General features: G+C 37.2%; 4 protein-coding genes across 7 annotated transcripts in view; 1 reads left to right on the plus strand and 3 right to left on the minus strand.

Moving 5' to 3' along the window:
* LOC104709100 overlaps window positions 1-2,178 on the minus strand; it is a 4,690-nt gene extending 2,512 nt beyond the window's left edge. The window contains exons 1-2 of one of the 2 annotated variants that reach the window (XM_019228238.1): window positions 2,050-2,178; window positions 34-1,580 (exon numbers count right to left, since the gene is read on the minus strand). In XM_019228238.1, the coding sequence (XP_019083783.1) occupies window positions 34-1,559 (1,526 nt within the window). In that variant the 5' untranslated portion in view covers window positions 1,560-1,580; window positions 2,050-2,178. Of the gene's footprint in view, window positions 1-13; window positions 1,581-2,049 lie in introns of both variants that reach the window. The other variant, XM_019228237.1, reaches the window with a different exon arrangement.
* Window positions 3,795-6,759, plus strand: LOC104705481 (thylakoid membrane protein TERC, chloroplastic). Its single transcript, XM_010421493.2, has 14 exons — window positions 3,795-4,033; window positions 4,125-4,205; window positions 4,389-4,525; window positions 4,613-4,689; window positions 4,780-4,867; window positions 4,940-5,020; window positions 5,126-5,182; window positions 5,299-5,380; window positions 5,559-5,608; window positions 5,738-5,794; window positions 5,881-5,959; window positions 6,076-6,134; window positions 6,275-6,332; window positions 6,435-6,759. The coding sequence occupies exons 1-14, from the start codon at window positions 3,871-3,873 to the stop codon at window positions 6,530-6,532; spliced, it is 1,167 nt and encodes a 388-aa protein (XP_010419795.1). The 5' UTR covers window positions 3,795-3,870; the 3' UTR covers window positions 6,533-6,759.
* On the minus strand, window positions 7,060-7,890 carry LOC104705482 (cysteine proteinase inhibitor 1-like). Its single transcript, XM_010421495.2, has 2 exons — window positions 7,693-7,890; window positions 7,060-7,452 (listed from the first exon to the last, which is right to left on the minus strand). Exons 1-2 carry the CDS (start codon window positions 7,813-7,815, stop codon window positions 7,267-7,269), a joined length of 309 nt encoding a protein of 102 aa, XP_010419797.1. The 5' UTR covers window positions 7,816-7,890; the 3' UTR covers window positions 7,060-7,266.
* The window catches only part of LOC104705483 (rho GTPase-activating protein 6), a 7,505-nt gene continuing 5,092 nt past the window's right edge, over window positions 8,175-10,587 (minus strand). For 2 of the 3 annotated variants that reach the window (XM_019228240.1, XM_019228239.1), the window contains exons 15-23: window positions 10,277-10,486; window positions 9,856-9,905; window positions 9,548-9,608; window positions 9,388-9,471; window positions 9,175-9,285; window positions 8,908-9,077; window positions 8,755-8,821; window positions 8,523-8,639; window positions 8,176-8,438 (exon numbers count right to left, since the gene is read on the minus strand). In XM_019228240.1, the coding sequence (XP_019083785.1) occupies window positions 8,244-8,438; window positions 8,523-8,639; window positions 8,755-8,821; window positions 8,908-9,077; window positions 9,175-9,285; window positions 9,388-9,471; window positions 9,548-9,608; window positions 9,856-9,905; window positions 10,277-10,486 (1,065 nt within the window). In that variant the 3' untranslated portion in view covers window positions 8,176-8,243. Of the gene's footprint in view, window positions 8,439-8,522; window positions 8,640-8,754; window positions 8,822-8,907; window positions 9,078-9,174; window positions 9,286-9,387; window positions 9,472-9,547; window positions 9,609-9,855; window positions 9,906-10,276; window positions 10,580-10,587 lie in introns of all 3 variants that reach the window. The other variant, XM_010421496.2, reaches the window with a different exon arrangement.

A 10,587-nucleotide genomic window follows, 5' to 3' on the forward strand; every position in this document is an offset into this window, starting at 1 on the left:
CCCAGTGACCCATCTGCGTTCCAGTCCAGGCCCGAAGAAGACCTTGATCCAAACCCTGAGAAGAGCCCAAGAGAAGCAGCTGGAGCCACAGCAAGCGGTGCAGAAGCCCCTGCCATTCTGTGACTATTGTTGTTCACTTGGCCTTGATATTGTTGATACTGAAGCTGCTGGTACATCAGGTTTGAGTTCAGATCATTAGGAGGTAGAGTTCTTGAGGGCAAGTATCCGTTAGATTGAGCCGGCTCAGATCTATTTGCGGGGTACCAACCGCTGCCTGCTGCTGCTGCTGCTCCGGTAAAGGATGCATTCATGGAAGAGACAGGTAGGACATTTGTATTAGCGGACTGAGAGCGTTGTTGCTGCTGCTGCATCATCATAACTGGTTCCCTCATATCTTGCTGCTGAAGTCTCTTAAATTGATCACCTAGGGCCGCCACATACTGTGTTTCTTCTGTTTGCCGTGGCAGTGGCGTCTGTTGATATGATGACATGCGTTTCTTCTCTTCCAGGGCATTATTTTGTTGCAGTTTCATCCACTGCAACTTCATGTGAATTCTTTCCAACGAATTTACACTCTGGTTTTCGGATTCTTCACTAATGTAGCTGGATCCTCTGGAGTAACCAAGATTCTTTCTGTCAAGGGCTTCTTCCCCACCTGTAGGATACATACCTGAGTTAGGTTGCAACTGGGCTACTGTATTCTGACTTGTGTGCACAGATGGGACTTTGCTATTGTTAACAGAAGTATTATCACTAATATCATCTGCTTTTCTAGACGCAGTAGATTGGTCTTGCTTCTGTCTTCTTAATGCTTCTTCCGCTTTCTCAATGTCCCCCTCTGCTGTAACCACAGCTCTTTCTACATCCTGCTTGGTGAACTTATATTTTGTTTCCAACTCTAAGATTCTACCCAACTCTTGTGATATGTCAAGCTTTAAATTCCCAGAGGTAGGATCTAGTTTCTTATCTTCTACTTTTGACCCACCATCATCAAGCAGCCAATTAACAGACTCCTCTATTTTCCCTTCATTTAACATAAGAGCATAAGTTGCTCGCTCCTGAGCAATACCCATTGCCATTATCTTCTGAGTATGGACTTCAAATTTTCTCGACATCAGATACTGACAGCATCGCTCGTGCAACTCCTGAGCTCGCTTTTCCTTTTGCCGTTGGTGCTTTCTTTCATTTTTCAGTCGCATCTTTTCTCGCTTTTCATTGTCAGCTCCAGGGACGATTTCTTGCTTTGCAGCAGTACTGGGTACTTTCTCTTTGTGATCTTCCGAGTCACCTGACCAGCTACCATTATTAGAGACAGAATCACAGTCGGCTCCAGTTGAATCCGACTCATCAATGTTTCTGAACCGGCCATTATTGTGAAGCGACGAGGAACCAGTTGCTGAAAGCGAGTCAATGGTTTGAAATGTCCCCAAAAGAGGATTGTAAGCACCAACCACAACACCATTACTCGCACCCATGGATCCTGAGGCTTTACTTGGTGTCTTCTGTGAATCGTTCATAACCTTCTTGTCTCTGGATTTAGTCTTGGATGCGCTAGACATCTTCTCAAAAACAAATTTATCCTACAGTTCCCATCAAAATGAGAGATAAGTCAATACAGAGCTTTATTTAACAATCATCAATGGTCATTTCTGAGCTGTAATGTCAAAGCTAGAGATTCCTCAATGAAAATTCAAAGAAACAGAGATTTCAAAAGAGACGACTATTATAACTACATCGTTGAGGTCGCAAACGTATGGATCCGGAACAAGAACGAATCAGAAATCAAACACGCGACAACAATCTCGGGAGATACATTTCTGAATCGAACAAGGTCAAAACGCAAAATTCACGGCGACAAAGAAAAAGCTTAGCAGTCGAATCGAATCCAGAAACAAAACCAAAAAAGTCTCGTATAAGCAGCGAAAGGGACGAAACTGAAACGAATCAAGAAGACCTAAAAGGCGCGAAGGAAATGCGCGATTTGATAGAGAAGAATACAAAATCGAAGTATAGATCAGTGATGCGACGGGGGAGAGAGAGAAAGAAAACCTGGTTGATCGGAGTCGTTGACGGAGAAGCGAGATCCGGAAGAAGAAGAAGAAGAAGGGTGGTGAGAGCTAAGGCGATGAGGATGAGGAACGAGAGGAGTGCGATTATATGAAATAATAATACCCAAAAAAAAAAAAAAAGAATTAACACGGCGTTTCGAATCCCCAAATCGAAAATTACTCTATTGAAAAAATTAGGGTTTGGTTTTAAGTTTAACAACAACCAAAAAAAAAAAAAAAGCTAATTATTTTTTATTATTTTTACTTTATTATTTGATTTTTTTAACAAACAAACCGAAAAAGAGTTGCAAAAACCAAACCAAAGTCTTGGCATTAAAATTTTTAAAATAAATCTGAGCCATTGATTTCTTTTTTACAGATTTTTTTTTCAGTTGTTTTTTTCTTCTAATTTCACGATCAATATTCCGGTTGTCTTTGTTTTTATTTATTTATTTTTTCCGGTTGTCTTTGTTTGATTTCAGCTGTCACAAAAAAAAAACTGAATAATTAAACATTAGAAAAAACATTAGAGATAATTTACATGGTTAGGACTCGGACAGAAGTATCGTAGTTTTAGGATTAGGATGTCGATTACTTTTTGTGAACAACTAATAACGTTTGTACAAGATTCAACAAACAATTAATAATTGGGCTTTTTTCTGTTTATTTAATCAGAAAAAAGTATACAATCTAGAACTACATGAAAAGCATAAAAATTAAATGCCCTTTACTGAGAAATAAAGTCTTGTTGAACGTGGTGAGTTTTTAAGAAACCTCAATATCGAAAATAGTCTTCCACACTCGAAAGTGTTTTGGGAAGTATTGGTTTAGGATTTAGAAAGAATTTTAATGACTTTATGTTTTTGCTGATTTTTAGAATCATAGAAAATTGAAAGTTAAAAATGAAGGATTGTAAGAGATTGTTTAGGAAGTTTTTTAAAATCTTGATGATTTGTTTTTTCTAATCTTGTAAAATCTTTCTATTTGATGAAAGAGTTTTCATGACCTTTGTTATGAAGGAAATGATATAAAATCCTAAACCAATAACATAAAATTTGAATTCATTAACAATCCAAGATTCTTTTGTTTTACTTGAATAACATAAAACTTTTAATGACTTTATAAAACTCTTAATCCAATAACACTAGATTTATCAAGATTTTAGATAACTTTTTACAAATCAACAACCAATAACACCAAATTTTTAAAGAGCTTTTAAAAGTCTTGATTGAATAACAACATATTTTACCTAACTTTTAAAGTCATTAAAATTTTTTATAAATCCTAAACCAATACCTCCCCTTAACATATTGTCGCCTCATTTCTTTTATGTATTTGTGTCGCCTCATTTCTTTTATGTATTTGTATGGTTCTATGAGAACATTGTCATTTGCTTAATTTTTCTCTTTTTGTTTTTTTGTTTTAATACTCCATTAGTATGGTTATTTGGGTACAATAATATTAAAAAGTATTGAATAAAACATTGTCCAATAACTTTTGGTTTAGACAATCATATCCAAACCGATCCGAAATCCAAATTATCTGAACCGAAACCGAACCGAATTTTATAAATATCCGAATGGATGTTAAAGTCAATATCTAAAAAATTCAAAATCCGAAAAATCCGAACCGAATCGAATCCGATATCCAAACGCCCATGCCTAATCAATCCTTGCTTTAATTCGGACCGGGTCGAGTCGGGTCAAACCCGTCCGACATAATAAAAAAAAAAAACAATACAACGTTTGTGATGTCTTCGGGGGATTAATGATAGTGGTGGTCACTCGCGCAGTAAGTTTTCAGGATTTGACGCAAAACGCAGATGAGGAGCTTAGCTTCAGTTATCCACCACCACGGAATCCTCCTCGCTCCGGCGAAATCGGATCGAATCTTTCTTACCATTCCGGTGGTTTCTCCGGATTTCAGAGCTCGTCGTTGGACTCAGTCTCGTTTCTCTCTTCTAATAAACCCATCTCTCGTCTCAGGTCTCCTTCTTCTCTGCATATTTCATATCTCTCTGTTGTGAATGGACTGGATTCATCTCTCTAATGTGCTTTTGGGTTACGATTGTTTCAGCTGCTAATCGTCGTCTCTCTTATCTTCCTCCTATTTCTTGCTCCAGAGATGTCGATCAAGAAGATGATGTTTCTTCTTCAGGCGATTTTGCTTCTTCTCCAAAAAAATTTGTTCTTTTTTGTATTCTACATTTTCTTATCCACTAGTGATATTTTCATATTATGATCTTACTTTTGCTAGTGAAACTCTAATGAAACGTAGTAGATAAAAAAGGAAGAGGCTTTGTCTTGTGACAATAATTTTGTTTGTGGCATGTTAGTACAGAGAAGGAGAGTAGCAGAGATCTTCTATCACATAAAAGCGATGAGATTACAAGCACCTCATCAGTAGATAGTGGAGGCATGAAAGATTATCAACAAGAAGAAACTTATAAAACTTCCTTCAAGACTGTTGCCTTGTGTGTTAGTATTCCTCTTGCATCTCCTATTAATTATACTACGTTTTGACATCTAAAGTGAAACTTGATGATGTCACATTTCTTTCAATAGGTAGGCACTGCGGTAGCATTTGGAATCGGAATTGGTTTGAAGGAAGGTGTTGGCAAGGCCTCAGAGTTTTTCGCTGGGTATTTAGAGCTTAATATATATGATCTATTATAAGTTTGTTTGACTCTCTAAAAGGGATTTTATATCTTAACTGTTTTCAACTCTTGCAGTTATTTACTGGAGCAAAGCTTGTCAGTGGACAACTTGTTTGTTTTTGTTCTTGTTTTCAAGTACTTCAAAGTGCCACTCATGTATCAGGTACCAAACTATCTGCACAGGTATTTAGTTCTTGAGTGTAGGAGTATTCTGATTATGTGGCCCTTTCTATAGAATCGGGTACTTACCTACGGTGTAGCTGGTGCAGTTGTCTTCCGCTTCGCGCTAATAATACTAGGAACAGCAACTCTTCAGGTGATTTTTATCTTTGGATCAGAATGTTTGTTAGTGAATTTATTTGTTTATTTTATTTCGTTTTGCCGCCTATTTAATTCTGAATTCTATACACTAATCTTTCAGAAATTTGAAGCAGTCAACCTACTGCTTGCTGCCGTACTCTTGTATTCATCTTTCAAGGTGCCTTTGTCCTCTCTAGTCTTAGCATTTATATCTATAATTACACTCAACTATTGTTATGGAATATAGAGGTACTCTGTCGTTTATTTTTTATTGCTCCCAATGTGTTAATACAGTTATTTGCAAGTGAAGAAGATGATACAGATCTATCCGACAACTTCATTGTAAAGACATGCCAGAGATTTATTCCTGTCACATGTAATATACCCGGTCACTTTCTTCGTGTTCCTCCTAGTTGCTTTTGTTTGTCACCTTCAAAGTTCATTTGGCTTGATTATGAGTAGTTAGGCGTCAAATTTTTCTGTGCTAATACTGTTTAGCATGCTTCCATAGCTGATTTTTTTTCCTCCTTTCTTTTGTTCATAACTGCTTGCAGCTAGTTACGATGGAAATCGGTTTTTCACAAAGCAGGATGGCATTTTGAAAGTAAGTATATGACAAGAAAATATTTCCTGTTCAAGGTTTATGTACAACTTACTGTTAAGTCTTACTCAAAATATTCATCATTGTGTCTTTTGACTGGGTTCTAATGTATTTCAAAAATATTTCGGGCAGGCCACACCATTGCTACTTACAGTAGCAGTGATCGAGCTCAGTGACATAGCATTTGCGGTATCTTCTTGTCACCATTTTGTGAATCTGTTTTTGTATCTTTAAAAATGAATCAAAGCACTGATACTGGTTGTTCATTCTCTAAGGTTGACTCGATACCAGCTGTTTTTGGAGTCACTAGGGATCCTTTTATTGTCTTGACCTCTAATCTCTTTGCAATTCTAGGTATTTGTTTCCTATACTTGATCTTGTTAACTTCTTGCATGTCTCTTTCAAAAACTCGTGGAGCTTTGAAGATGAAGATTTTTGTTTTTAACCTCTGCTGTTTGAATTTACTATAGGACTAAGGTCTCTCTATACACTGATTTCCGAAGGAATGGAAGATCTGGAATACTTGCAGGTATCTATTATCCAGTTTCTTTGTTTCATACTCGAACTGATTAAGCATTAAATACATAATAAGACTGCTAGTAATGCTCATTACATACACAGGGACTATGTAGTATGATTTGTATCTAATCTTGTCTTTGCCTTTGGCAGCCATCAATAGCAGTTGTTCTTGGCTTCATAGGATTCAAGATGATCCTTGAATTCTTCGGTATTACATATTATCATCTCTTCATCCGCATTTTCTGCTTGAACAAAACCATACAACTACCCAAAAAACCTAAGGTCTCTCAACATTTTTTCCTCCTTGCAGGCTTCCACGTATCAACGGAGGCATCACTTGGTGTTGTGGCACTTTCTCTCAGCACCGGAGTACTGTTGAGCCTAACAAACAAATCCAGCGACAGCTAAATAAGAACAGATACCAGAGGAAATCAATCAAACAGTTTCATAAGAATAATTTCGCATTGTGTTCATCAAAACACTTCGCTGATGTGTTACTGTATATAAACACACAAAGAAAGAGCATGCTTTGCATCTTTGCAAAATTTATTTTAGTTCTTTGGGTTTGTCGTTAAAAGCTGCAGTACAGAAGAAGATTTATTTTGAACCTCTTTAATATACTTGTCTGAAAGACATGTGGGTTGTGTTGAGTCGGTTATGACACAAAATTGATGGGTGAGGCCCATGATTGCTTACAGAAAAAGTTGAGAAAAGTCATCCCATGTGTCGTAGTTGCTCTCAATTCTCATAGTCTCATTCAAGATAGTATATTACTCCCATTACTCTATCCTTAGGCATTAAACAAGCCATACTTTGAATATTCAACTACTCTCTAAGAGCTGGCGTTTTGCTGATACATGGTTCAAGATTTGTTGTGGTCTCGTTTGGCTGATACCAAAAGATGTAATGGATTTAGTGTAATGTCATGGAGGTACTCATGGGAATTATAATCATTTGTAAAACCATGGGAAATAGATATAGAAAGTGAGAGTTTGGTAATAGCAATACAGAAACGAAAGCCAAGGGATACAGACGATACAAGTTCAAACACATAAGACTGGGATTCACATTCACTTATTTTAAAGAAGTTAAACCGGAACTCTTATCACGTGGTTTGAGATCACACAGAAAGGGGTCAGGAATTAAACATCGTGAAGGTGGTTGAAACTCTCCAACTGCTTGAGATTCTCCCAGGCTTTCTCCAAAACCTTGGCTTCATAGACCTTCTTGGTCTCACCATCAGCCACCTCTACAGTGAGATGGTGCATTGTTCCAGCCACAACCTGTGTCTTTGCACCAAGGAGTCTCTTGTACTCCAATGTCACGTTCTGCATAACACATAAGACCGATTGATTTGTTTAAATCTTATCTGATGCCTCAAAATTCGCACAAAATGAAACTGATCCCTAAAAGAAATTCTCAAACTAAAAAAATAACAATTCGAAATACAATTTTTAATTAGGAATATGACCGATTCAACCTAGAGATCGGACGGAGAAAAAAAACAGCGATTTGCAATGAGATAAACTTCGCACATAGATAGATAGATCGGTGGGGGAATCGGATACCTCGTTTTTGTTGTGCTCATCGACAGCGAAACGAGCGAGACTCTCGACTTGAAGATCGTTAGCATTTAGATCAACATCGCGAGTTCCACCGACGATTGCTCCTCCTCCTTGTTGTTCCGCCATTTTCCGTTTTTGCTTTTTTTCTTTTCCGGATGATCTGAGAATTCGTAAGCTCTTCTTCTGCCGTCGTATATATATAGAGAATCGTAAAGCGCGTTCCCTTGAAGAATAATTCTTTTGGAATAATTAAAAAGAGATAATTATGTGACTCATTTTAGCACTAACTAACTTACAGAATCTTTTTGTTATTTTATTTTATAAATTTTCATTTTTTTATCTCGGCCAAAGAAAATAAAATAATAAATTTTTACTTGGGTAAATAAGAGCAAACAATTTTCTCATCAATCTTGTGGGGTAAATATGGTCGGTTTGATAAACCGGTTTTANTTTTTTTTTTTTTTTTTTTTTTTTTTTTTTTTTTTTTTTTTTTTTTTTTTACATTTTTTCCTAATATATATATTTTTGGACAAAAGCTTTCTCAAAAGAGACTACTAATTCCACGGTGGAGATGAGGATCGCTGTAGAGAAGAGGAAGAGGAACCGTAGTTGAGGTCAAGATTCTGAATCTGTTCCATCAGTTGTGAACGTCTTTCCTTGAAGAAATCTAGCCGAGTGGTTAGCTCCATCAGAGCTGCAGATGCTGCTGGTGGCTGATGATGATGATGATGTCTTGTGTAATCCATCACCTACATATTACAAGACCATATATAATCGTAACTTCTTATACAAATTGAATTCTGAATATCTTGAGATTGATTTTTTACACTAACCGGAGAAAACTCTTCCATTGGGATGCCTAAGGATGCTGCATTTAAGCTCGGTGACCCTGGTACTTGTCTATTGTTTCCTCTACCGTTCCTCCACTCTGCTCTTAGGCCAGTCTCATCCTATATATGATTCAATGCAAGTGAATATTACTAATGTGATTATTGGTTATGTAATGGTGAATGATAAAGGAGTCGATGGTTAATGAGACTCCTCGGTTATATAATAAGATTGTACCGTTCTCTGGTTTCTCTCCTGATTTACGAAAGCAAGAATGGAATCAAAGTCCTGCTGAAAGGAGTTCCTGCGAAATTGTGAAAAATAGTGTGTTATTTCTCTCAGCGAGTTTACATTATAGCTAAAACCAGGCACAGAGTATAATAAACTCACAGTTGAGTGTTGTGATTATGGAGAAACTGGTGATGGCTTTGAGCATCTGGGAGTGAACTTAAGTGATGCTGTCGCTGCTGATTAAGCTGATGATGTAATTCAGCCACTTTCTGCTTCAATCTCGCGACATCAGCTTCAGCAAGAGCTATCTCCTCCAGTTCAGCCCTTGTCTTCGCATTTATTGTGATGTTAGAACTAAGGAAAGCAAGAGATATATAACAACAGGTAACATAAAAACTGCTTTCTCAAACTAAAGTGTATACTGACTTTGGAGTCCGCAGCTTGTGAGCTAAATTGTCCACAAGATATGCTTAGACCAACTTCAAGAGCGGATCGTAGGTCTCTCTCAGCTTGCAGTTGTTCTTGTAATCTTTCCACCTGATAATTCCATGGCAAGCATGGTCAGCAAAACAGAAGTTTATTTTCCCTTAAAATTTTAAAGATAAAAACAAATTTTCTCAAGAGAAAAAGTCTATATACATCTTGTTCAAGTGCCAACCGACGTTCGTGCAAAGCCTGCTTCCTTCTCTCCAAGCTAGCTTGTAGAGCCGCATTTCCTTTAGCCTGCAGTGATCTAATCAATCAATACAACAACATTATGTTATCAGCATATTAATACTTCTACTACCAGAAAAAGTACCTCCTTAGCAATTCGTTGCCGCAGTTCATCTTTCATGAGCTCGAGCCTCTGTATAAGAAGCCTACAAGCAGCAAAAGTATTTGGCGTCAGAATACGTCAAGCTCATAAGAACAAAGAGAACATTTATTCTTAATTTAAAAAGCGAAGTAGAAATGTAGAATGTTGCAACAGTCAAGACCCTTTTGACCTATTTAAATATACATATATGTCATATGGACTTTGGGAATAGAATGTTTTTTTAAACCTTTAGACCTTGAAATTACGAATTAAAAAGATGCAATGTATGCATTCAGGATTGAGTATCTTACTCGTCATTTCCTGAGGAATCAAATGATCCTTTAGCAGGTGTTTTTTTTCCCTGCACACAGTAAACAAAGAAAGAATATTGAGATATGACCTTAGATTCAGATGGGACTTCTAATAACATCTTAACTTCCTAAGATGTTGATGGTTAGCGTTCTTCTAGGATTATGCAAGTCGTAACAGCTCATCTTGGCTATAGCACCAATAAACATGACACTGACAATATTGAAAGGAAATATGGATCATGACCAGACAATGAAAGAGAAGAACTAACTTCGTCTAGTGGTGATAAAAGAGTTGTAAGGACAGCTAATATGTTACATTTAGAATCTCATAAATACTTTATAAATGCATCTGTGGCAAGTCAGCTGCAGACACTATGACAATAGAATTACGACTTTTCATGCAAGACAATGGAAAACTTACGTTGCCTCTTCCCCAGGATGAAGAACGCTTCGCACTAACTGGTGATAAGCCAGTAGATTTATTTGCAGGTTTCTCAGCTGATGTTGTGTATCTAGGAGCAGTGAGAGGAGTACTAGGAGTAACTGAGGGCATAGCATCTCTACCTGATTGATAACAATTTTCAGTAGGTGATACGCTGGAAATTTCTATATCTTTAATAGGCTCTTCGATTTGACTTTTCACTCTAGTGGGAAAGCCTGTACTCTCGACTGAACAATGGATGTCTCTAGGAGACTCAGCATCTGAATCTTCAACACCAAATCCCTGAGAGA

The sequence above is a fragment of the Camelina sativa genome, chromosome 8, assembly GCF_000633955.1.
Source record: "Camelina sativa cultivar DH55 chromosome 8, Cs, whole genome shotgun sequence".
NCBI lineage: Eukaryota > Viridiplantae > Streptophyta > Magnoliopsida > Brassicales > Brassicaceae > Camelina > Camelina sativa.